The sequence below is a fragment of the Hordeum vulgare genome, chromosome 2H (genome assembly GCF_904849725.1).
Source record: "Hordeum vulgare subsp. vulgare chromosome 2H, MorexV3_pseudomolecules_assembly, whole genome shotgun sequence".
NCBI classification, from domain to species: domain Eukaryota; kingdom Viridiplantae; phylum Streptophyta; class Magnoliopsida; order Poales; family Poaceae; genus Hordeum; species Hordeum vulgare.
Window position 1 is genome coordinate 663,881,964 of NC_058519.1, and position 26,680 is coordinate 663,908,643.

Consider the following 26,680-nt stretch of genomic DNA (forward strand, 5'->3'; position numbering starts at 1 on the left):
TAGTAACGTGGATTAAAGTGGAGTAGTAACTCTGTCACCACCGTACCTAAAGTTAAGCATGATGCTACGTGGTCTTTAACTTTTTTTTTAAAAAAAAAGTTAAAACCCCCTATCTCTGCATCAATCATGTATACAGTTATTTTTATTTATTATTCAACACAGGTTTAACAGAACATACATCAAGCCATCCGAAGCCACTATTCATACCAATAAAACTCGATAATGTAAAGTGCTCGCATTACTCATATCTAAAACCGGTGCCATCGCCGACCGATCCACATAACGTATCGGAACCCACAGCCGGTGCGGCAGACCTAAAGCGTACACCACATGCACACGTTTTAGACGCCGTCATCATCATCGAACCGCTGACCCAGCTTTAGAAGAGAGATCTGCATCATCCTTACGAGCCCGTCCATCTGTCGACTCCACCACGGCGTCCAACGATGCCACCGCCCTGCGCTCGTTGTTGAAGATCTAGTCTTAACTAGTTGGGCTCCTTTTGGTAAAAGCTTTTTTATGGTACCCTATACTGCTGTAGATGGAAGTGAGTAGTATACAATCATCGACCGTTGATTTCGTGAGGGTAGTCTCGTCAGATTTCCGTTTTCCAGAATAACGCTAACTCATCAGCTAGCAATCGGCTTGTTTCGTCCTGGCTGTATTGTCGCCCTGTTTCAAGCCACCCACTCAACAACTAGTCGGCTCCGCCGTCGTCGAACTCGGGCTACGTCGCAGCTCGCCATCGGCACTGGACTCCGCCCACGTGCTTGACCTAGACCGTCGAACGTTGGTCGACCTTGCCGTCGTGTCCTCGAACCTCCAGCCGTGCCTCATATCACCCTAATTGTACATCCACGTCCTAGTCATAATAGGTCACCTTCTTGATGGAGATGCTCTCCTGTTTTTGTTGATTGATGGAGTCCATCGATTGGTGGCTTCTGAACTACTACCTCTAGCTATCTGGCGCCCCAAGGTCGCGGGCAGCCCTGTCGAAGAAGAGGAGCTCGCCGGAATCGCGCTCGGTCCACGACCATATGGTTGAGTAAGGGCCACATACTAAGATGAGATGCAGCAACGGCCATCGGCAGAGAGGAAGTGAAGCCGGGAGGAAAGGACACCTCGTCGAGGAAGACAATGCAGGTTCACGGGAGGTCTACGATAATGGCCGGCGGCGTTAGCATCATCGGTCCATTAGCATGGTCGACAATATGGAAGCGAAGAGGCGGCCACTGGAATCCTAGCCAGCGGAGCGTGTTTACGACCGAGCAGAATAAGTGAAGTGAACGGGTTCACTCGATTGTGAGGCCGGCTGACCTTTTTTCTCTTCCTAAATCACCCTCACGGCAAGTATACTGAAGCAGCTAGTGGTACCCATACCGCTGGCGATGGTCCCAGCCCAGTTGAGCAGTATGGACGGATCATCACCCTTAGATTTCGATAATAGACGGTCCAAATCTATTACGGGGTATAGTAAAAGAGCTCTTTGGTAAAGCCGGAAGTGATACTACGTACTAAAGCGGCGAATGCCTTGTGCAAAGCAGACTAGCTAGTCTAAATTAAATGACGCAAAGCATAATGGTAGTCCTTTACGCATATGTTATCTTATCTCGCCTTAACCACGTGGTAATACAGCAAGAAAGTGATGTTCATAAGACTGAAAGCCGGCACTTGGTTCTTCTCTTACATATACACAAAGTCAAAGAGAGGAACTCAGAAGCACAGAGCGCATGTAGCAAGGTAAACAAGCAAAGCTACTCGAGTTTAATTGTTGCAGCTGGATGAGGATGTCGTCGTGGGTGGTGGGCATGGAGAAGAAGGTGGAGAGATGGCAGAAGCACTGCATCTTCCGCGTCCCACTCCCACCGCGGTTGAAGGGTGTCGACGGCAGCGTATACAAGCCCAAGACAGTGTCTCTGGGCCCGTTCCACCACGGTGATGAGGGAGGAGGTGAGATCCATGGAGGAGCACAAGCTGAGGGCTGTCGGTCACCTCCTCCGGCGGGAGAGCTGCAAGGCCACCCTAGGTGAGCTCTTTGCCGCCGTGGAGGAGGTGGCCGAGGAGCTGGAGGACGCGTACATGGACCTGGGAGACGAGTGGCTGCTTCCTGGTGTGGTGAGGAGAAGAGGGGTAAGTTCCTCGAGATGATGATTACTCATGGCTGCTTCCTGCTGGAGGTGATGAGGACGGCCATAGGCGGGAAGTAGTCCATTCCCAAGGACTACCCTACGAGCATGGTGACCCCGTCTTCAGCTGGAATATAATACGGTTCCTGCCCAGCAAGACGACATCGAGCTGCACAACGGGAGGCTCTACATGCCCAGGGTCCAGCTTGACGACTCCACCGCCTACAGGCTCCATAACATGCATGATGGTGTTGGAGGCGATGCACGTCGGCACCGACAATGACGTGACGGCCTACGTGCTGTTCGTCAAGGACCTCGTCGACTCCGCCGATGACGTGCGCCTGTTGGTGAGCAAGCGCATCCTGGAGCAGGACCTCGCCGGCGACGATGCTGCCGTGGTGAGCCTCTTCAACGGCCTCACCAGGGACGTGTACTACAAGAACTGGGAGAGCCATTTGTGCCAGGTGCGCGACGACATGGAGCAACCATCTGCGTGCATGTGTTAATTACCATATGAGGCATGGTCAAACATCAGGAGAACATACTTGAGGAGCATGTGGGCGGTCGTAATTGCCATCTTGATCGTCGTCATATATATCGTATAAACTTAACAAGGGTAACCCTAAAATGAATTAAACAGAGAATATACGTTTCGAGCTTGTATCTTTTTCTTTTTTACAGAGTGAGAATTAATGCGTCTCCTTTTGGCAACGAACGACTGCAGCTCATATATATATACATGATCGAGTCCATTATGTATATTCATCATTTGTAATAATTAATACACATCATTAATAGTTACTATAGACCAGATTGAGTTTTGTTAAAGGATTATTGTTATGATCATATTGTTAATCATATTTTCATCACCTCTGATCATGAACAAGGCCAGGGAGATGGGCGGGTCACTTGGGCGCCGACGTTGAGGAGCAGTTCGGTGGCGCCACTCATAACCCACAAGTGTAAGGGATCGTTTGTGGGAACGGTCTAGATTACATTTTCTGGGCCATGTGTTTCATCATCTGCTCTTTGGCCCAAATCTTGTGTTGTGAGTATCCAAAACATTTTGTGGACTGGAGAGTAATTTTCCTGGGGCAACATATTAGACTCGTGTGAACCAATCTAACATGTACCATAAACTATTGAGCCTGGCGGGTGGAGGTCGTCATTGTGTACCGATAAAACCAGCAGTGTACGCTGTAGATAGAGGGGAGGGAGGGACAGGGGGCGCTGGTGGATGCGACCGACAGAAGGTGAAGCGCTTACTCGCTGCCGGCGGCATAGCAGGTGTGTTCGGCGGCAGCGCAGTTGCTAACGCAGTAGCGCCTAGTCTCGATGTAGCAGAGATGTGAGAGAGAGGAAGCACCACCCTCTTCCGCCGTCGGTTTATGGGAATGAGGTCTTCCGCACTGGTGCCGACGATGACATGAGCTCCACCGCCGGCTCTGTCCCACTCCATCTTCAATATCTTGTCAATAAATTGGGCATAAGTTAGCAACAAATGACACATGATCAGAGCTAGCAATCATTTATGCTCACTATAGCTTACAATGATCATTGCTAACATACATTTATTAGTGCTAACAATGATGAGATCTAGCAATGATCAATGATAGCACCGATCATTGATAGCTAGGAATACCCCCCGGCCGCTGCATCTCTTTATGCACATAGCCATATTATTAATAGAGGTCCAGGTTCAAGGTCTCAAAGAAAACGTCGAAGCCCATAAAAAAGTTGCCATAACCGGCAAAAAATAGGTAAGATGACTAGACACATATCCTATTGTGGAACCTTCATTCAAACCGGTTGTAAGTAACCCGTGCAACCACATTTCATTGATTGCATCCAATATCCATAAGCTCCATGTGGTCCGTATGACTGAGTAGCGATGATGTACAGATCCGAACAGACGCCCTGAAGATAACCTGCAAAAAAATATAATGCTTTGTCTGTTAAAGGCAACATCATTTCGACGATTTCAAATGACCCAAAGTAGTGCACAGACTCCAACTCGAATATGTGCCACATTCTTATGCTCAATGCCAGTTAACCAAGTCCCAAATATATGTGAAACCCTGACGGGCTAAGATACGTTAAAGGATGCGTGAATGGTCTTCCATAATAACTTAGCAAGTGGGCATTGAAGAAAAATATGTTGTATTGTTTCGTCATGATCACAAAATTAAAGCAACATCGTCTACTATCCTTCCAACTACGTTTTGCTAAGTTATCCTTTGCCAAAATAACTCCCTTATTCATAAACCACATCAATACCATGTTTTTTAACGCACCTTGATTTTCCATATGTGAATCGACCTCGAGATAGGCCCAGTGTTTATCAGGTCTTTATACATCGACTTAATCAAGAATGCACCTGATATGGACAACCTCCAGTATGAGGTATCCGGCACGTCAGCATCCATCCCATCGTTCTCCCACTAGCGTTCACATGAACTCAATGTTAAGAGAAACAAAACCCAACACTGTACTAACGAATACTTCTTTCCATTGTGTAATGTTGTATAAGGAATAATAATGCAAGGCTAGTGGTGTCAATAATTAAGTATATATGCGTCTATGTTTGTGCCTAACCGGTGCAATTCTACGTTAAGAGGGGAAATTGAGATAAAATAGGGCAAATGTGATCGGATGGCATAGTAGTTGAGTAATTTATCTTCTAAAATTGTGATGCAAAATGCATGCATTAGAATTTTAGAATGTCATGTCGTGAGGCACGTATTACTGGCATGTAGATCGTTGGTGCACACTTGGGGTCAAAAAACATCCTCCATTTGATAATTTCGTCTCTCATGAATATTTTACAAAAATCGTCATAGGAAGGCCAAATAATCGATCAGAAAACCGCGGTCATGGCCTATCATATGTGGTTTTCCAGCGCGTCCTTGTGGATCAAGCAATTAGTGCCACATGTCATTGTTTGAAGGATGGCAAAGCGTTCAGATATGATTCAACTCATCGAAAGATGACCCATGTTATGATATTGTAGATTAACTAGCTTTACCATTTTGACTCTAAAAAACTAGCTTTATGATTGTTAAATGTAAAAGTGCATTAGCAACTCTGCCACCCCATGAAGTTAAGCATAAAGATGAACCATGCTATTAGTTTTGCTTAGCCATGCAGCATCCTACTATTTCCTTCCAGCCAATGCTTTCTGCAAAGCACTAGTCTAATCAACTCTACCACATCAAGTTAGGCACATTCGCGTTGGTAGTTTATAATAATTAGAGATATACAATTTTAAGTTCTTATGACCTACAATTGTATCCTTATCCTGTTCAAGCTGAAAAAACTTTTTCTTTCGTGTTTTTCATTAGCACTCAGGTGGAAAAACTGAATATTATCATCCCCCGCCCAACTACTTGGCGCACTTTAGCTCTTAGAGCCCACTTCAACTCCTCCTCTCTTAGGAGTTGTTTGAGCTTCTTTTCAGCTTTGGACTTGGCGGCCCTATCATGAGCATGGAGGACCGATGCCTCGGCCTTAACATCAAGCTCATTTATAAGATTCAGGAGTCTCTCCTTTTAACTAGCTTAACTAGCTTTATCATTTTGATTTTAAAAAAACTAGCTTTATCATTGTTAAGTGTAAAAGTGCATTAGCAACTCTGCCACCCCACGAAGTTAAGCATAACGGTACGTTGGTCTTAGTTTGGCTCAGCGATGCAGCATCCTACTATTCCATTTTGGTAAAGTTTGTATTGATAAGTGTTAGAAAACATCCTTGCAGCCAATATTTGGATTTTTGTCCAAAAGGACCCCCTGTCGAGTGGGATTGTCAAAAAAGACCACCTGCGAGTGCAAATGGCTAAAAAGACCCCCACCCCGGGCGGCGGCAGGCGCGCCAGGCGGCACGTGGCACCTGCCGCCACCGCAGGAGGCGGCCGGGGGGCCTGCCGCCACAGCCCCTGGCGGCCGGGGCCTGCCGCCACCGCCCCTGGCGGCCAGCGCGGGATCCCGTTCCCGCCCACTCCTGTCCGTAACGGACAAGGCCGGGTGGGCCCTGCCGCCTCGGGAGCAGGCGGCCAGGTGCCCTTTTTTCCGCACGCCGGCACTGTTGATGATTGATTGCGCTGATTCCGAGGCTCCTTTCCCGCTCGAATTTTTCCCGCGCGGCCGGGCAGAACCGTGGGAATTTTTCCCGCTATCCACCGACGAAACAGTGCGAAATTTACTCCTTTATAAGCGAACCGCGTCGCTGCCTCCTCTCTCACTCTCTTCTCCTGTCGTTGCCTCCCGTGTCACTCTTCTTTCCCACTCTCTTCTCTTTCTCACTCTCTTCTCTTTCTCACTCCGTATGAATGTTTATGTGGCGATTTAGGACGGATTAAAGTGAGATTTTGAAGACGTTGTAGTTGAAGAAAAGATAGATCAAGATAAAAGCTTTCCATATCTGTTGGTTGTGTTTGCATGCATGATGTATTTATTTTGTTTGATTAGTTACTAAGTATGTGTTTTCTTTTATCTTAGAGAGCGTATTATCACTTTTGTGGATCTATTTTGAAGACGTTGTAGTTGAAGAAAAGATAGATCAAGGTAAGAGCTTTCCATTTCTGTTGGTCGTGTTTGCATGCATGATGTTTTTATTTTGTTTGATTAGTTTCTAAGTATGTGTTTTCTTTTGTCTTAGGGAGCGTATTATCACTTTTGTGGAACTATTTTGTCATGCGATATGAACTACTAAGTTGAAGATCAAGGTATGAGACTTTGTTCATATTTGTGTTCATGTGATAATAGGTCGACTATGTTCATATATTACCGATGATTTGTTCGTGTTTGCATGCAACTGGTATTTAGAAAGGAGCCGAAGAAATGCATATGTAACTAGCATTTTTGTAAAAAAACATGTAATAATATGTTAGCTCCATTAGTATTATTACATGCAAGACGCGTGTGTAATATATTTGTTTATTTGATAATTTGCCAACCCCGTAGAAATATGATTCGTGATATATATATATATATATATGCAGTATGTATTTTGCCGCATATATATATATATATGCAGTATGTAATTTGCCAACCAGAGGTATGAATGACATATTGTAATTCATCTTCTATTTATTTTATAGATGTAGTGTGACGATAAATGATACAATATAAATTATTATGCGTAGATGTAATGGATGTTGTTAAATTGTTATATGTAAAAAAGATAAGTAATGGATGTTGTTATTACAATGTAAATCTAAAAATATGATTTTTAATGGACTAACGATGTAAATATGGCTGCTCGTTAGGTACTATGGAAAATTTGTTAGTGTTTTATGGGCACATCTTACGTGAGAGTCCTTCTGGTGTGGATGTGTCTAGGTGCGGGATGACTACGGTTATAGTGAAAGACATGGTTAATGTAGAGTATGCGGCAGTTAGAAGGTGCATCCGATCGGTGTTTGGTTCAGCGATGAATGGAAAAAAAATGACCGTGGAGGCTTTCGTGGTTGAGGGAGGAAATCGTTGGGTTTTGCGACGGGTTACCGGTGAAAGAGCATGGGCGTCGTACATGGGTTTTGCAAGCAATCCCAATAACTCCATGTATGGACAACCCATGGTTTATGTGGAGTTCATTTCTGCCAGTGATGTCGCCGAGTGCAGTAGCGGTGCCGGTGAGGCCGAGTTGGCCGCAAGTGTAGCCCCCGACGCCGGCCCATCGGAACCAAGCGGTGGCGAACATATGGCCATAACTGTAGCCCCCGACGCCGGCCCAACGGAACCAACAGGTGGCCATCAAGTGTATGACACGGGATATTGGTCTGCGGTCGTTGACATGAGCGAACATGTCGAGGGATTGCCGGAGGCGCTAGATGATGACGATGATGGTCATTCTTCTGCGTCTTCGGAATCAGATGATGATGAAGTTGTTCCTCCTGAGAATGCGGTCGCTGCAGCAATCAACCCAGAGTTTTTACAGGTTATGAGCATCACCAATGAATTTCACTCTGTTGCTGGCCTAGACGCGGGGAGTCTGGCCGTTGGACAGATTTTCCCAGATAAGAAATCTGCTAAACAAGCAATACATAGCTATGCAATTGCTATACACAGGCAACATAGAGTGAAGCAGTCTGATAAAAAGGAGTTGAAGCTCATATGCATCCATCGCGAAGCGGGTTGCCGCGGAAGAGTTATTGCTCGCCAGAAGCCTGGGGTATGTCAGCCATGGCATGTCACAAAAATAGAGCAACATGGTTGTGAGCAAACCGGCACTCTTTCAGAGCACCGCAACGTGACTGCAGAATATGTGTCACAGGTGATGCAAACCATTGTGCAGCAAAGTCTTAATATTAGTATTAGGGCTTTGCGTGCAACTGCATCTGATCTGATTGGTTTCCCTGTCAGCTATAGCAAGGCTCGTCATGCAAAGGAAAAGATATTTCAGAGGTTGTATGGAACCTATGAGGAGGCGTACTCTTTTGCCCCTAGAATGCTGCATCAGATTTCAGTTGCTAATAGGGGGACTCAAGTTTTCCGGAAAGAACGTCCAAATCCATTGAACCCGGACGAGCAAATCCTGGATCACTTATTCTGGGCATTCGCCCAGACTATACAAGCATTCAAGCATTGTCGTCCGGTTGTATCAATTGATGGTACATTTCTCACAGGAAAGTACAAGGGCACACTCTTAGTGGCGATGGCAGCTGATGCAAACAATCAACTTCTTCCTATTGCCTATGCACTAGTGGAGAGCGAAAACAAACATAGTTGGCTATGGTTCCTGTGTTGCCTGAAGATGGGTGTCATCAAAGACCGGGAAGGGGTTTGCATCATCTCTGATCGCAACACCGGACTGTTAAGCGCGCTTGAGATAATTAAGGCTTCACAAGATCCAGATTGGGGGTGGCCCGATCTGGAGACAAGGTGGTGCATGAGGCATTTGGCAGCTAATTTTTATTCGAAATTCAAAAACAAAGATTGGTTCAAGCTATTCAAGAGGATGTGCATGCAGAAAACTACAGCAAAAATGAGTGCTATCTGGGCAGGTATCAATGGTCAGATCGAGCGCGCATCCCTCCAGGCGAGAGAAGACCGGAGGGGTCGTCGAAGAGCAATAAATTTGAGCCAGTGGATTAATGAGAATTGTCCCAATTTGTACAAGTGGGCGCAGTCTCATGACACTGGCGCTAGATACGGTATAGTGACAAGCAACATGTCCGAGGTGTACAATGGTGTTCTTAAAGGGGTGAGGGCACTACCTATCACAACACTAATTGATGAAACTTGGAACCGGACTGTGTCATACTTTGCAGATAGAGTCACCGTTGCCAAGGCGCTAGTTGATTTGAACAAGACCTGGTTTGAGAAGATGCAAAGACATCTTGATGACAAAGCAAAGAAGTCGCAAAGACATGGGTGCAGGCAGGTAGATGCACTTAGGAATAAATGGGAAGTTAGTGTGCGAGCAAAGTTTGTGAATGGTCACCACAGGGGAGCAAAAAAACAAGCTGTGACGCTTGGCGCAACCTCGTGTGAGTGCACTTGCAACAAGCCCAAGCTTCTGGGATATCCTTGTAGTCACGTATTGCGGGCAGCTGCAGATCAACAAATTAGTGTCGAGTCGTACGTATCACCATACTTCAACATGCACAATTTGTACAACACTTGGAACGGTGAGTTTTGGGCATGGGGCATTGATACGAACTACAAGCAATTATGGCCAGAAGGCACCACATGGGTTCCAGATCCCGCATTGATGCGAACCAGCAAGGGACGACGTCAGTCTAGGCGTCATCGCAATGACATGGACCACAACCAGTTGGGAGAACCAAGGCGATGCCGCGTATGTAGGTGTGCTGGTCACCCGCGTAGGGACTGTCCGTATCGTAACAACAACACTGCGTGATGTAATATTCGGAATATGTATTTTAATTTAATCGTGATGTAATATTCGGAACATGTATTTTAATTTAATCGTGATGTAATATTCGGAACATGTATTTTAATTTAATCGTGATGTAATATTCGGAATATTTAATTTTTTTCATCGTGATTGCAGGTTATGGCTGAAATGCCCCAGCTTTTGAATGGTTATCACGACAACCACCACCGTTGCCAGCTTTTCATAAATCCAAATCATGAAAATCCTCCTCAGACCTTCCGGCTTCGAACTGTAAAGACGCCCTGGTCAATAGAGAATCGGTTCCTTGAACACCTTGAGGCTTATGGACTCCTACATTTTGCGAACATCGCAGCTCGTCGAGGTAGTTTTACTGCCGACCCATCCCTTTTGACATCCCTCGTTGATAGATGGAGACCGGAGACCCACACATTTCACTTTCGATGTGGAGAGCTTGCACCTACTCTAAAAGATGTGTCAATGATCACAGCTTTACCAATTAGAGGTGTGCCAGTGGTACATCCACGAGTTTCTCCTAATTGGCCAGCAGATGTCTCTGCCCGTCTGAGGCTCGAAATGCCCATATCAGATCGTTCTGGTCCGCCTCGAGGTGTCCCACACAGCTGGCTTCGTATTAACTTCGAAATTTTATCTACCCATGCTGATCCTGAGACAACGAAGAGACACTTGTTTGCATATTTGTTGTGGCTCTTCGGTGTGATGTTTCCTAATTCTCACGGGGATGTAGTTTTGCCTGGTCTCATCTATTTTGCCGCAAAGATAGTTGACGAACCTTTACCCCAAAATCCACCATATAGCTTTGGTTCTGCTTTGCTTTCTCACACATACCGAGGGTTGTGTGATGCCACTCAAAAAACGGCATTCACATCTAAAGCTCCATTACTTTGTGTCTCCTACGAGTTTCTACAGTTGTGGTCCTGGGAATACTTACCTGTAGGACGACCGCAGATAGTAGAACCCGCAACCCCGTACAACTATGGTGAGGGTGTTGTAACTATGTCCACTCGGTGGATGCTGGGTCGAAAAAAATGGTCTACTAAAATTGCAAAAAATTGTTACCCCATATACCATGATCAGTTTGAGCTTCTTAACGACTCACTAATAACATGGAACCCGTGGACTGAGGCACACATTGATATGGTATTTGGTTCGCAACACATGCCAGTGAAATGCGTGAGAGATAGTGCCTTTTGGATGACTCGCTGCAATTTACTCTATCTATGGTTTGTGGAACCGTATAATCCTGACCGTGTCATGAGACAGTTCGGTCTATATCAAGATATTCCACCACCGGTTCCAAGATGTATCGACGAAGAAACTCATAAGTAAGTAAGATGTGACCTAGCTAAATAGATATTCCATCAACTATTCTTGAATTTTTTTTTGTTATCTATAATTACAGGATGAGCAATATGGGCAGATCTGGTGTGGACTGGAATGCAGAAAACATTGAATGGATAAATCAGTGGAATAATGAAGCTCTACAAAATATAGTGCCTCAGCAACGGTAATTTTACTAATGTTAATTTAATTATGTGCTTATAAAATACAGAATGTGATGTTAATTTAGTAATGTTAATTTATTTATGCAGAACGTACGATGCAACTACGACAGAAGCGTACTATAATTGGTATCGCATGAGCACGCGTACTAGACTGACGAGCGAACCACCTATGATGCCAACACATCCAACGCATATGGAACAGTTGCAGAGACGGATGGACACATCATCAGCTTACTATCGTGACTCCGCGGTAATAATCAACATCTTGCTATTCAGGTCCATCATTTCATGAACAATTTAACCAACGAACAACGATTTTTTTCAGATTGATATTTGCACCCAAGTACAAGCGATGGCGAGTGAAGGAATGCGAGCCGAGGGAAGTGATCCTAAACGCAGGTCGTGGTTTAAAAAAATTAGCGAATTCGTGAGCACAAGGATTACGAGATGCGGTACAGAGAACGACGTTGTCACTGCAGCGTACAACATTCCGGAACCGAGGTCAGCTAGACCGAGTGGGGCGCCGTCGTCGTCCATGCGGTGGGCAGAGGGTCGTAATACTATGCCGACACTTCCACGACATGACTCTTCTCTACCAATACATGGGCAGACATCACAGGTAAATGCTCTAGATGTAGGATCGACACCCGAACAGACTCATTTCGTGGAACAGGATGCATATACAGCATATGACGCACACATTCAAGGATCTCAGCCATATCTGCCCACACGAGGGATTAGGATGCCCGAGGAGAATCGTTGGGCTGAGACAAGCGAGGGAGCACAAAGCTACAACAGCGGACAGGTATGTACAATTATAATAAGCAATTACATAACTTCTATTTACACATCTTTTTGCTACACACAATTTATTTTAAAAACATTTTTTCGTGGACCAGGAAATTAATGATCCATCATGGGGAAATGAACATACCCAGCGTGGCGTACAGAAAGAAATACTCACAGAAACCCATGATACTCAATGCACGCTCCCAGGAATGATAAATGATTTTTTCGGGCAGGACGTTATTGGTCCATCTTACATCAATTCTGAGTCACAACCATTCACCTACAATTTAGAATCATCATCTCAATATGGATTTCAGACTCCACCACCTATGCATCAGTCGCAGACACAGGAACACGAGGGACAGTACGGTCGTGGTCTTCGTGAACACAGACCCCCTGATCGATTGTCACCCTCCGGTCGTCGGGCAAGGCCAGCTGGTCGTCGTCGCATAGGGTGATTCGTCTATGTATGTGTGCGAACAATTGCATCTCTCTATGTCAGTTTCAAACTTTCAGATGTACGTACAAGACATCTATGTAGTTTCATGAAATAAAAGTTCGCGATATATTTGAAGTTGCTTCCGTAAAATAAGATACATAAAATAAGATTCATAAAATAACATACATAAAATAAGATACATTAAGATGTAGAGTTCATAAAAAAACTACATAAAGTCGTCGTCATCCTTCGACGATGCAGAGCTCTCGCCCTTTGACGAAGCGCTACTCTTGGCCTTCGATGATGATGCGCTCTTGGCCTTCGTCGATGACGCGCTCTTGGTACTCGGCATGAAGATATCGTCTTCGTCCTCACTATCGTCAATCCACAAGAAGGGATGTTTTACTCCACCTCCACCGCGTATGTGTTGGCCTTTCTTCTTCCATCTTTCATTCAACCGCAGAAGTTCTTTCCGAATCTCCTCATATGTCCTTGCAGGCCACCCCTTCCTAGCTAATGCGTGGGCAACCTCATTCAGTAGCGTGTCACTACTGATGAGTTCGTCCCATGAAACTATTCTATTATCTATCTTGAAATTGCTAGCTAAGCGCAGAAGACACTCGGACATACCACTATGAAAACTACGATCGAAAGGATAATGAGACATTTTCAGCACACTCCTTACCGACCTTGGTCTGGAGGGGGTTTTATAGGTGCAGCAGAGCGAGACGAATAACTAATGGCGGGAAAACGAGGCGGGAAAGCGAGGGCGGGAAAGCAAGGGCGGGAAAGCAAGGGCGGGAACAAACTGGCGGCAAAGCTATACGCGGGATAAAATGGCGGGAAAGCGAGGCAGGAAATAAATGGCGGGATAAAATGAACATACACGTAGCTGAAATTAAGATACCCATTGCGGAAACTAAGATACAATTTGCCGAAATTAAGATACCTGACGTACGCAGAAATAGATTCGGGTGGATCAGATTCATAATTGGCGCACATGAAAAACTTCATGCCCAACCAATCTGAAAAATCCGTCACCTCCTTCACCTTGCAGACATCTCCGCACCAACATCGAACTGCTTCCACCCCCCGAGGCAAGCTTGCACTCTGCATTTTCCTAGGCCTAATGCTCTGATCCGAACAAGGCAAACTCATACTGACTATGGAGGTGCAGGTGCTTTGAAGTCTGTCTGATGGTGAAGAGAGTTTCACTCCCTGCCTCCTTTTATAGGCTCTGTCGGATGTCTACGCGGGAAAAAAGGGCGCGAAAACGAGAAACTGCAGCGGGAAAATTAGGCGGGAAACTATTGCACTGCTCGTCCGTCGTTATCGCGTGTCACTGCTGCGATAGCAATCAAACATTCACTCTCAAAATATTTGATCGAGAGCTAAAACATACTTTCTCTATAAATAAATATAAGAAACGCTATTGTAAACAATGTCGACCTAGAGATAAAAGCCCCACGAAACCACCGTAACGAACAGTGTCGACCAGGACACAAAGAGTCACTCTAAAATCGCCGCGGTGAACAATGCTGACCCGAAGATGACAGCCCCGTGAAACCACGGAAAAAACCGCCCGCCTTCACCAGCGTGGATATCTTGGTTTGGTTCGAGGGATGGGGGATAACCACGGCCCAACAAAATATCCGTAGTATATGCCTTCCATGCACTTAGCCATCCGTGCAACTTGCACAATATTTTTGTTCAAAAGGATTGCACGGTCCGAACCGGAGCAAAGGAGTAAATTTCGCACTGTTTCGTCGGTGGATAGCGGGAAAAATTTTCACAGTTCTACCCGGCCGCGCGGGAAAAATTCGAGCGGGAAAGGAGCCTCGGAATCAGCGCAATCAATCATCGACAGTGCCGACGTGCGGAAAAAAGGGCACCTGGCCGCCTGCTCCCGAGGCGGCAGGGCCCACCCGGCCTTGTCCGTTACGGACAGGAGTGGGCGGGAACGGGATGCCGCGCTGGCCGCCAGGGGCGGTGGCGGCAGGCCCCGGCCGCCAGGGGCTGTGGCGGCAGGCCCCCCGGCCGCCTCCTGCGGTGGCGGCAGGTGTCACGTGCCGCCTGGCGCGCCTGCCGCCGCCCGGGGTGGGGGTCTTTTTAGCCATTTGCACTCGTAGGTGGTCTTTTTTGACAATCCCACTCGACAGGGGGTCCTTTTGGACAAAAATCCCCAATATTTCTCCAAAGCATGCTAGTCTAATTAACTCCGCCACTACTCCGTCAAGTTAAGCACATTCGGATTGGTAGTTTAATTAAATACATTGGCATGTATGTATCTTTGTGCCTAACCTAGGGGACAAGGCAAGTAACACCGTCCTTTAATCATCCGTTCATCACATCATGTCGCCTTAAAACCACATGGCCGGCGTAAGTTTAAAGTACCTATTGGCTATATATTGCAACAATCACGTGATAATACAGCAAGAAAGGAATGTGGATAAGAAAGCCGGTTCTTGCATGCTAGCTGTTAATTCTTCCCCTGGCCGGCTACATATATACATATACTGTTGCATACAAGAGTTGAGAAGTACAAAGCGTGTAGCTACCTATAGGTAAACAAGGTAGTATTTGGTTGCAGGATGTCGTCATGGGTGGTGGACATGGAGAAGAAGGTCCATGGCGCTGAGCCGGCGGCGAAGGTGGAGAAATGGGGGAAGCACTGCATCTTCCGCGTCCCGTTGCGCTTCAAGGTGGTCGATGCTAGGTATATATGGAGATATATATATATGGTTTATTGCCGTTGATGCTTCGATCGATGTGACATTTCAGTTTTTTCTTTCTTTCTTTCAATAACTTGGTTAATTGTGTACGTGCTTCATCAGTTTCATGATGTTATTGTTGATATTGTATCGTTGCATATATAGGTCATATATATATATGTGTGTGTGTAATTAGTAGTATAAGATTGATATTCATATATGGAGGAGTACTGTATTGAAAAAAAAGTAACCGCCAATGGCAGCGTATACAAGCCGCAGACGGTGTCTCTGGGCCCATTCCACCACGATGACAAGGACCTGAAACCCATGGAGGAACACAAACTGAGGGCCGTCCGTCACCTCCTCCTCCGGGAGAGCTGCAAGACCACCCTTGCCGAGCTCGTCGTCGCCATTGAGGAGGTGGGCGAGGAGCTGGAGGACGCGTACATGGAGCTGGGAGACGAGTGGCTGGGTGAGAACAGGGGCAAGTTCCTCGAGATGATGATTATGGACGGCTGCTTCTTGGTGGAGGTGATGAGGACGGCCTTGACCCTGCCCCCCAGGACCAGGAAGGACAAGGACTCGGGCGATCCCATCTTCAGCCGACATGGTATCCAACACATCAAGCCGTTCATCCAGCGTGACATGCTCATGATCGAGAACCAGCTGCCACTAAGGTTGCTCCAGAGGATCATCGCAGCGGAGAGTGGCACATCACCGGTATGTTATACTCCCTCCGTTCCATAATATAAGTCTTTTTAGAGATTCCACTAAAAGACTACATACGGATGTATATAGACATACTTTAGAGTTCACATTCATTCATTTTGCTCGGTATATAGTCCCTTAGTGAAATCGCTTAAAAGACTTATATTTAGGAACGGAGGGGGTACTATATACTGAGCGCATGCATGCATGCCATTATACTTATAACATTATTGTGACACTTTTCAACCTTTTTTAGCGACCAAATTTACACGGTGCATACAACCATATATTTTTAATTATTAAGCAATGCCAAGAGAATGCATGTTTGAATATGATGATGTATGTAGAGCACGGGTTCAATAAACTCCATGGTACTCAAGTTCCTGGAAACGAAAGATACACTCGAAAGGGTCAACTTGGGCCTCCACCCGCTCGACATCTACCGGAAGAGCCGGCTTATGACGGGGACAAAGACAGAGACAAACGGTGACGGGCAAGGCCTACGCCACCCCCAAGGTTCAGATTTTGACAAGAATATTATGCATTACAATTAAGTATCATTTCCTGATAATTTAGTTATACTATTTTCCCCACTCATGAAGTTTACAACACAAAATCAAATGACTTAGGCCCCCTCAAGTTCAAAAGTTGGTTGTGCTCGTGGCTCAAGGGCCCCCAAAATAATATTCAAAGAGACAGGGGCATGGAGATAGAGACGGAGACGCCACATCTTTCCCATCCCAACACGCCTTCGAAGAAAGCGGTGCCTCGATCGGCGTTGAAATTGTCCGAGACGGGAATCCAATTCGTGCCCAGCAAGACGGGTTGTCTCGATGACATCAAACTACACAACTGGAGGCTCAACATGCCCATGGTCCTATTGGATGACTCCACCGCCTACAAGTTCCACAACATGATGGTGTTCGAGGCGATGCACGTCTACACCACCAACGAAGTGACGGCGTACGTGCTATTCCTCAAGGACCTCATCGACTCCATCGAGGACGTGCACCTGCTGGTGAAGAAGAAGGTCCTGGAAAACGACCTCGCTGACGACGATGCTGCCGTCGTGAGGCTCTTCAACGGCCTCACCAAGGACGTGTACAAGAACTGGGAGAGTGGGCCATGCAAGGAGTGGGAGAACGTGAAGAACCACTACCGCACCAACCAGCTACGTGTCTTCCTCTATAAGGCATGGGCATACCTCAACAACAAGTACTTCAAGAGCCCGTGGACGTTCCTCGCCTTCGTCACCGCCATCCTGCTGGTCGTCGGAGACATCGTGCAGACCGTGTATGCGGTCATAGGCTATGATCCTAATGAGCCGGCCAAGGCAAAGCCCAAAATAAATTAATCAGAAAATGTTTCTCTTTTTCATTTTCATATGTTTTTCTTTAACGAGAGAGATGCTTTTGTCTTGGCACATTGTTTCCCAAAGAATTAAAGTGTAAGAAAGTCGGAGGGGTATCGTTTGTGTTATTTACTCGACGTGATGTTTTTTGCACCCGAGCTCATATGAGCTCACGTGAACAGTATATTCAAAAAATATTATAAAAATGTTCAAAAAATCTATTTTTTGGGCAAACTTAGACAAATGTTCTAAGTGCTCGTCAATTTTCATCATGAAATCACATTTTTGGAAGTGGTGAAAAAAAACAAAATCAAAATTCTGAAAATGCTATTTTCAAAAGCAAAAAAATGTGATTTCATATTGAAATTTTGGAAACTACTACCAAAGTTTGTTGTAAAAAAATCAGATTTTTTAAAACATTTTTAAAATATTTTACGAATTTACTGTTGAGCTCGGGTGTAGAAGAACACTTTCCTTATTTACTCTAACATTTTACTTCTCCTATTCTCTCTAAACAAAACACAATCATTTTTCTTGGTTGACACGATTGCAGTCAAAATTGAAGAGTTTCACTATCATAAAAACTTAATAATTTCGTCGCAAAATAGAAGGTGAAATGTGTGATTTTTTTACTCTATTTTCATATTTATTTTTTGTTTGTTGTTAATATTGGGCACGGTTTCTATGGGCGCGGGTTCCGGACACGGACAGGCCGCGGCGGAAATCTGGATCCGGTCAGCGGCGAAAAAGGCCGGATTTTTCTTCCCCATTTCCGTCGCTTCGCTGCTCGATTCCTCGCAGTGAAATCGATCCGGCTTCTCTCGAATCTCGATCGGTTTATGATTTATCTTCTTCGGAGCCGCTCAATCATTAATTCATTCATTCATCCGGCACGCTCCACTCCAACCAGATCTTCCTCCTCCTCTCTATCCCTCCGGATTGCTGGATGCGATAAGGAGCCGGCCAATGGCGCGCCTCGACGCCCGGCGGCAGCAGCACGCCGCCTCCTCATCCTCCTGCTGCTCCGCCCCCGCCGTCGCCGCCTTCGTCGGGCTCTGCCTGGTCGCCGTCTGGATGGCCTCCTCCACGCTCGTCACCCCCGCTGAGTTCTCCCCGTTCCAGGCCCCGTTGTGGCGCCGCGCCGCCGCTCCGGTCGAGGGGAACGCGCCCCCCGCCGTCGTCAGAGATGAAAAGACCGCCGACGAGCAGGAGCCCCCCGTGCCAGAGCGGCAGCAGGCGGATTCAACGGAGGGGGCCAACGAAAAACAGAGCGCGGCAGAGCTCAAGGATGAGAAGCCAGAGGCAAAGAAGGAGGAGGCTGAGGTGTTCCCCGACGCCAAGGACGCCGAGCTCCTCAACCAGACGGCGGCGCCGGAGCCGGGGCCGTGGCGCACCCAGGCGGCGGAGTCCAACAAGGTGGAGACCAAGGAGCGAACCACGGCGCCGAGTCTCCCGGCGACGACGAGCTACAGCTGGAAGCTCTGCGACGTCGAAGCCGGAGCCGACTACATTCCATGCCTCGACAATGTGGATGCCATCAAGAAGCTCCGGAGCGACAAGCACTACGAGCACCGGGAGCGGCATTGCCCCGAGGAGCCCCCGACCTGCCTCGTCCCCCTGCCGCCGGGTTACCGGAGCCCGATAAGGTGGCCCAAGAGCAGAGACCAGGTTCTTTCTAGCTGGACACTTAACTGAATTCTCTGTCTTTGCTGCATGATTTCAGTTATCTTTCTTCAGACATGGCTTGTTTACCTGACTGACTGAGGTTTTGTTGGTTATCTTCAGATATGGTATAGCAATGTTCCTCATACCAAGCTGGTGCAGTACAAGGGGCACCAGAACTGGGTTAATGTCTCTGGGGAGCACCTCGTCTTTCCGGGAGGCGGAACTCAGTTCAAGCATGGTGCTCTGCATTACATTGATTTCATTCAGGAGGTAACGCTCGTTCTCAACTTGATAAGTTCAGAGCCTTTGCGTTGTGAAAAAACTATTGCAACAATTTATATAGAATAAGTTGCTCTAGGCATGCTATGGTCAGATAATGCAAATGATTCATTGAGTAGGTGCCGTGCACACATTTCTGTAGAACTAAATTATACGTAATAGGATTATTCTTTCCTTGTGAAGAAAAGGATAATACGCTGGATTTAGGAATTCATTGTAATTAAATCTTAAAACTGAAGTTCTTTGTTTGACATGTCTGATGCTACTACACAGGCAAAGAAAGATGTGGCATGGGGAAAACGGACCCGTGTAGTTCTAGACGTTGGCTGTGGAGTTGCTAGCTTTGGAGGATATCTATTTGAGAGAGATGCGCTTACGATGTCGTTTGCACCTAAAGATGAGCATGAAGCTCAGGTGCAGTTTGCCCTCGAGAGAGGAATCCCTGCTATATCAGCGGTTATGGGTACCAAAAGGCTCCCATTTCCTGGCGGGGTCTTTGATGCTGTACACTGTGCACGCTGCAGGGTACCATGGCATATTGAAGGTATTTTCTTTTGCATCAAGCCTCTTCTTGTACAATATCGTTCCTCTCTGCTGCTGTTGTTTGAAATTATCAGTGTTGTCTGGCAGGCGGTAAGCTCTTGCTAGAATTGAATAGACTGTTACGGCCTGGTGGTTACTTTGTGTGGTCTGCTACTCCTGTATACCAGAAACTGCCGGAAGATGTCGAGATATGGGAAGGTAAATTATTTGATGATTACATCATTGATTTTATTCTTTACATTGTGGACATACCATTGTTGCTACCAAACGCTGAGTAAACTCGACTGTTGTGATGAAATAGCGAATTCCTGATCTATTATCTGTTCTGTTTTGCACTTTGCCAGCAATGTCTGCTCTAACAAGGTCAATGTGCTGGAAATTGGTCAATAAAGTAAAGGATAGGATAAATCGAGTGGGAGTAGCGATTTTCCAAAAGCCAATGGACAACCGCTGCTATGACGGAAGATCTGCTGCAAACCCTCCTCTGTGTCGAGAGAGTGATAATCCTGATGCTGCCTGGTGAGTGTTCTCACTCTCAACAGGTTATATCTTTGATGCTGGTCACTGAATTTTGTACCTAATTATAGGTTCATGTATTCTCTTATTGCTCTTCAGGAATGTTTCATTGCAGTCTTGCATGCATAAATTGCCCGCAGACCCCTCCGTCCGTGGTTTACAGTGGCCGGAAGAATGGCCATTGAGGGTGGAAAGACCACCTTACTGGCTGAAAAGCTCTGAAACTGGAGTATATGGAAAACCTGCCCCTGAGGATTTTCAAGCGGACTACGAGCACTGGAAGCGGGTGATACAAAATTCATATATGGAAGGCCTGGGTATTGATTGGTCTGCTGTCAGAAACGTTATGGACATGAAAGCTGTATACGGAGGGTAAGAACGGCTCACATCATTGCTCTTTTTTAGCATCGAAAAGAATGAAAATGGAGCCACCAAGTGTTTATGTCAACCGTTCTTCACAAGCCCAGAAGCAGAAAATTTCATCATACTGCAGTACATAACATTAATCCGTTTCATCCGCTTCCTGTTGTAGGTTTGCAGCAGCTTTGCGAAACATGAAGGTGTGGGTCATGAATATAGTTCCAATCGATTCGCCTGACACACTCCCAATCATATACGAGCGCGGGCTGTTTGGACTCTACCACGACTGGTGTGAGTCGTTTAGCACCTACCCGAGAAGCTATGATCTCGTGCACGCGAACCATCTCTTCTCCAAGATTAAGAAGAGGTAAGGATCTTGAGATCAGAGCACTGTCAATGATGAAACGTTGTTTAACCTGCTGAATTCTTGGAAAACTTCTCGTCGTTGTGATTGTGGATAGAACAATAGTTGATTTTATGGTGTGCTGGATGATGTTGTTGTAGGTGTGAGCTGTTGGGTGTGATTGTGGAGGTGGACCGGATAGTGAGGCCGGAAGGGAGGCTGATTGTCAGGGACGATATGGAGACGATACGCGAGGTGGAGTCGATCGTCAAGTCCCTGCACTGGGAGGTCCGGCTGTCGTACTCCCAGGACAATGAAGGCCTTCTGTTTGTGCAGAAGACCATGTGGCGACCAAATACTTCTTCGAGTTGACCGAAGCTAGAATAAGGGGGATCTGGATGAACCATGCATCCATTGATATATACATTGTGTTTGTGTAGAGGCATAGCATATTGAGATGATGTTGTTACTGTCAATTTTGTTGTTAAATTAGCAGAGCAGGCAAGGCATTGTATGTGATGTATGTATGTAATGCATGATTATTGTTGTTCATGTTGTTACGGGTGAGTGGGCTCAGCAAGATTGAGCCTATCATACATAGCTGATAATAAGATGCACAAATTCGTTGATGAGGCGCATGTATTTATATTTTGTTTTGCTGTCAAATGTTTGCTCATTTGATAGACATTTTTTTGTTTTTCAGTCTCAAGCAGTGCACGATTTTGATCAATATTTTTACTTGTAGTAGGCCTTTGAAAATATTATACTCCCTCCGTTTCTAAATATAAGTCTTTTAAAAGATTTCACTAAGGGTCTACATACGAAGCAAATTAAGTGAATCTACACTCTAAAGTATGTCAAAATATATCTGTATGTAGTCCACTAGTGAAACCTCTAAAAAGACTTATATTTAGGAACGGAGGGAGTATGTGTTAAGGTTCATGCACTGGTCAATGCAACCAAAAGTTGAGAATCAAAAGTCTGAAATAATGGAAAGAACTGGACAATACACATATACGAACTCAAGATCTTAGATTCTGATACTATGTTAAGCTTCATGCACTAGCTAACACAATTAAAATTTAAACTGATAAAAAGGACAACGCAATTCACAATACATTTCAACAATATGCATTGAAGTTATGCAATACAAGTACGATGGAGTCATTCTTGCACAACCAAGCCGCACATTAGTGACCTAGTATAAGCTTTAAAACGATTAAGTTCACAAAAAACAAGAAAGAGCTTCAATAAATGTATGAAGCTTGACATCAAGCCCTGGAAAATAGACGGTGCCCCATTCATTGCATACTCCCATGGCCACATATTTCAAAACTTTGATCTAAATGTTTCAAAAAGAAAATGTGAAACTCTTTGTGGTTGTTCACAAGACAGTCTACAACCCCTAAAAAAAGGTAAAAAATATATTCTGGATTTGTCATTTTTATTTACTCCAGATTGCTTATAAGTGCCAAGATAGAAATTGTGATTCTAGGTGTGACGTCAAACCATCTAATTAGTATTGATCATATTTGTTGCCGTTATGTGTGTGTGTTACTATAGGTGAAAACAATCACTAGGACTGCGGTCAACATAAAACAAGGAATTGTTGCATACTTAGAGCATCTCTACCGATATCTTTATGCTTTAGTAAATTTGAGAGCTAGCCGCACCTAACCGAACTCTTAAACGGTTAGAGGAGTAAAAGTCTAAAGGGTTATCTCTAAAAGGCAGCCCAACTCTTATTTTACTCCTATGGAGCCATTTCCGAGGATAATTTGATATTTTGGGTTGCTCCCCCACCGGCTTGAGCCACCGCCACCACTTCCCGCCATCACCGCCCAATCTCGCTGCCGCCACCACCGCAGCCCTCGAGTCCAACCACAATCAAACCAGAATGCTCCTTCGTTACCTTGTCGGTTTGTGTCCCCCCGTAATCGCCTCACCCCCTCCCCACCATAATCGACCTCCCCCCTCCCTGCCGCTACTCGCGCCAAGGAAGAGGTTGAGTACAAAAAACTTGGTGTGGGTCGTCAACACATGACATTTTTTTTCTTTCTTTCTTTTTTGCAAATGAACACATGGCATTTTATGGGAAGAAGAAAACGTTTGCGACACAAGGGCAAGATCTGCAGTCTCTTACCAACTAAATTTATCTCCCGCCTACTAGAGTTTAAGTCTCAAACTTGACATTGATGCTCGTATTTTTCTAAATTCATTCATGTTGGGGGAACGTTGCATGGGAAACAAAAAAAATTCCTACGCACATGAAGACCTACTCCTGCAGGGCTTCGCCCGAGCTCCGAAGAAATCCGATCTAGAGGTAAACTATGTGGTATTATTCCGGGCCTCGTTTGAATTAGTTGTCAACTGGAGAGTTGATCTTGGGTGTTTTGTTCAGCCCCTGGTATTTTTAATTGCAATAGAAATGCATGTTTAGGTGTTGTTTGACTGCCCTCAAGTTGCTTGAATAGTGCTGTTTCAGAGGAGCTGAAATATTTCTAAGTCTGGAATCTGTTATTATTTTGTTGCTGTCTTGTCTAGCTTGCATCTTGTGATCTGTAGCTTTTTTGAGGTTGGTCCAATGGAGTTAGTTGTTCCCCTTATGTTTCTATAGCATGCTGATAAGTTTCATGCCATTTGGAGACCTGTAGCTATATGTTTTGCTGCTGTCAATTTGCCTTCTGGCTGAAAACTGCACTTTCAGGAGGTGTTATTTTCACTAAGTCTGAAATAGCGTGTGAGATGCCTTTTTTTGTGTCTTCTTTTCCTAGTGCTCCTTGCTGCCATGTTAGTTGATGTTAGTAGTTTTTAGTAGTGCTTCTTGCCCTCTTCCATGCCATGCCTTGCTTGAGCTCATCGGAGTTGTGTAGCCGAAGTTGTGAGGCGTAGAAGTTGCTATGTAGCTGTTTTGGGCAGTTTGTAGTGTTTTCTTGTTTTGCCCGTAGTTTCTGAACCGTAGCTCCGTCTTGTTCGTGTCCCACATGAAACTTGGTTAGGATCTTGCGTAGTTTCATTTTCTCTTGCTGTTTGCATGTTTTGAGTGCTCGTGTCCGTCGTTGCACACATTTTGCATTCATGCCATCATATCTTGCGGTGCTTGCAACTTTTGATCCGTAGCTCCGTTGGAGATGTTCTTCATGTGTAGATTGCTTGTCTTGATGCGTAGAATCACGTGAACCTATTTGTTTTGCTGTTTAACAACCAATTAAATGCATTAATTCAGATCTGGACAGAATTGTAAATTAACGTGTGAGGTCGTTTCGGAGGTGCTATATGTCATTTCCGACCTCATTTAAAATGCCTAGATAGATAGTTTAATTTCCGCTTCACCTCTTGCATGTTTGACAACATTAATATTGCCGTGTAGATAACCGGGAGCGAACTAAGTAATTCCCGTGGAGTTTCGTCAATATGCAACTCGTGCATATTGAACTTCACTTAATGTGTAGTTGTGCTTGTGTGATTTGTCATGCCGTGGCTTGCATGTATTCAGTAGCTCATGCATCATTTGTGTCGTGCATCGTGTGGTGAATATCGTGTGTTGATTCTTGTTTCCGGTTTTCCCCGTCTCGATAGAGTCCGCAAGCGTGTCGGATGTGAGGACCCATTCGACTACGTTGGTTCGTCTGCTTCTCGGAGGCATTCTTCTTCCAAGCGGGATCTCAGGCAAGATGATCATTTCCCCAGATACCATTACTATCATTGCCATGCTAGTTTTACCGCTTCTATCGGTTATGTCTCGTTGCCTACCACATGTTAAATAACAACCTCTCAACAATGCCATGAAACCTTCAACCTGTTCAACCTAGCAAACCACTGAATGGCTATGTTACCGCTTGCTTAACCATGTTGTTAGCGTTGCTAGTTGCAGGTGTAGTTGCTTCCATGTGAAAACATGGGTTCCTCGTCATATCACCATATTAAATGCTATTTAATTTAATGCACCTATATACTTGGTGAAAGGTGGAAGGCTCTTCCTTTCTAGCCTGGTGTTTTGTTCCACCTTTGCCCCCTTAGTTTCGGCTACCGGTGTTATGATCCATAAACGAGCGCTCCTAACACGATCGGGGTTGTTATGGGGACCCCCTTGATAATTCGTTTTAGATTAAAGCTGGTCTGGCAAGGCCCAACTTTGGTTCTACATTTGCCCAACATAATAATTCTGATAATTGATATGCATAGGGAGTTAGCGCTACCCGAGGAGTTATTTTACATAAACAGGGGGGCCAGTGCTGATGGTGTTGGTCCCAAACGGTCTGCCTGCGGGGCCACCGCGAGGCAACTCGAGGTTTGGCACTCGTAGCTAGTTCCATCCGTCGTGTCCTGAGAACGAGATACGCGGCTCCTATCGGGTACGTCGACACGTCGGGCGGCCTTGCTGGATTAGTTTTACCTTTGACGAGCTATCTTGTGCATCGGGATTCCGGTGATGCTTTGGGTAATCTCAGAGTTGAGGTTTTCCACTAGGAAATCCGACGAGATCGCGAGCTTCGTGATTGAGGACTTCTATGCGGCTTGTGGTAATTTGTGATGGACTAGTTGGAGCACCCCTGTAGGGTTAAATCTTTCGGAAAGCCGTGCCCGCGGTTAAGTGGCAACGTGGAAACTTTGTTTAACACTGGTTCTAGATAACTTAAAGTTAACTTAATTAAAACATGCCAACTGTGTGCGTAACCGTGACTGTCTCTTTCGTGAGTTCTTTCTCCGATCGAGGACACGGTGGGGTTATGTCTGACGTAGGTAGGTGTTCAGGATCATTCATTTGATCATCTGTAGTTCACGTCCGCTATGCGTAGAACTTCCCCCTCTACTTCTCGTACTCGTAAGTTTAGCCACCAAATATGTGCTTAGCCGCTGCTGCAACCTCACCACTTAACCATGCCTCACCCAATAAGCTTTGTTAGTCTTGATACCTTTGGAAATGAGATTGCTGAGTCCCCTGTGGCTCACAGATTACTACAACACCAGTTGCAGCTACAGGTTAAGATTTCTTGACGCGAGCGCGTTGATTGTTCATTTGGAGTTGCTTCTTCTTCTTCTTCTTCATCGATCTAGGATGGGTTCCAGGCATGGCAGCCTGGGATAGCAAGGATGGACGTCATTCTTCTTTTGTCGTTTGTTTTCGTCCGTAGTCGGACCCTGCTCTTACTCTTGATGTTTATGTAATGTACTGATGTGACTCTGATGTAGCTTGTGGCGAGTGTAAGCCAACTCTTTATATATCTCTTCTTTTCAGTACATGTACTTGTAACGATATCCATTCTTGCGACACGACGAGATGCGCTTCTATCCCTGACGAGGCCTTCGTGCCAAATTGAGGATAGGGTCGCATCTGGGCGTGACAAGTTGGTATCAGAGCAAGGACCGACCTAGGAGCCCCCTTGATTGATCGAACTTGGCCGAGTCGAGTCTAGTGAAAAATTATTTGAGTCTTAGTTATATATCGGAGAGTAGGATTCTTTTTTCT

The 26,680-nt window shown here is 45.6% G+C and overlaps 2 protein-coding genes, 1 long non-coding RNA gene and 1 pseudogene across 3 annotated transcripts; all 4 read left to right on the top strand.

Moving 5' to 3' along the window:
• Positions 1 to 1,730: 1,730 nt before the first annotated feature.
• Positions 1,731 to 2,731, top strand: LOC123428981 (annotated as a pseudogene).
• An 8,455-nt stretch (positions 2,732 to 11,186) lies between these two features.
• On the top strand, positions 11,187 to 11,673 carry LOC123431368. The gene is made up of 3 exons (XR_006623094.1): positions 11,187 to 11,326; positions 11,404 to 11,508; positions 11,594 to 11,673. It is a non-coding gene; the product is annotated as an uncharacterized LOC123431368 (long non-coding RNA).
• A 3,514-nt stretch (positions 11,674 to 15,187) lies between these two features.
• LOC123431369 (UPF0481 protein At3g47200-like) lies at positions 15,188 to 17,610 on the top strand. Its single transcript, XM_045115176.1, has 4 exons — positions 15,188 to 15,450; positions 15,709 to 16,165; positions 16,501 to 16,669; positions 16,783 to 17,610. The coding sequence occupies exons 1-4, from the start codon at positions 15,326 to 15,328 to the stop codon at positions 17,505 to 17,507; spliced, it is 1,476 nt and encodes a 491-aa protein (XP_044971111.1). The 5' UTR covers positions 15,188 to 15,325; the 3' UTR covers positions 17,508 to 17,610.
• Positions 17,611 to 18,184: 574 nt separating this feature from the next.
• Positions 18,185 to 21,839, top strand: LOC123428571 (probable methyltransferase PMT26). Its single transcript, XM_045112794.1, has 8 exons — positions 18,185 to 19,172; positions 19,290 to 19,439; positions 19,722 to 19,992; positions 20,079 to 20,189; positions 20,336 to 20,510; positions 20,607 to 20,879; positions 21,040 to 21,234; positions 21,372 to 21,839. The coding sequence occupies exons 1-8, from the start codon at positions 18,471 to 18,473 to the stop codon at positions 21,580 to 21,582; spliced, it is 2,088 nt and encodes a 695-aa protein (XP_044968729.1). The 5' UTR covers positions 18,185 to 18,470; the 3' UTR covers positions 21,583 to 21,839.
• The last annotated feature ends 4,841 nt before the right edge of the window (positions 21,840 to 26,680 follow it).

Excerpts from the sequence above, each read along its gene's own strand:
- LOC123428571 (XM_045112794.1), top strand. The coding sequence starts at position 18,471 with ATGGCGCGCCTCGACGCCCGGCGGCAGCAGCACGCCGCCTCCTCATCC. Across the intron at positions 20,190-20,335 it reads AGATGTCGAGATATGGGAAG|CAATGTCTGCTCTAACAAGG; the intron begins GTAAATTATTTG and ends GCACTTTGCCAG. Across the intron at positions 21,235-21,371 it reads TTCTCCAAGATTAAGAAGAG|GTGTGAGCTGTTGGGTGTGA; the intron begins GTAAGGATCTTG and ends ATGTTGTTGTAG.
- LOC123431369 (XM_045115176.1), top strand. The coding sequence starts at position 15,326 with ATGTCGTCATGGGTGGTGGACATGGAGAAGAAGGTCCATGGCGCTGAG. Across the intron at positions 15,451-15,708 it reads TTCAAGGTGGTCGATGCTAG|CGTATACAAGCCGCAGACGG; the intron begins GTATATATGGAG and ends CGCCAATGGCAG. Across the intron at positions 16,166-16,500 it reads CGGAGAGTGGCACATCACCG|AGCACGGGTTCAATAAACTC; the intron begins GTATGTTATACT and ends TGATGTATGTAG.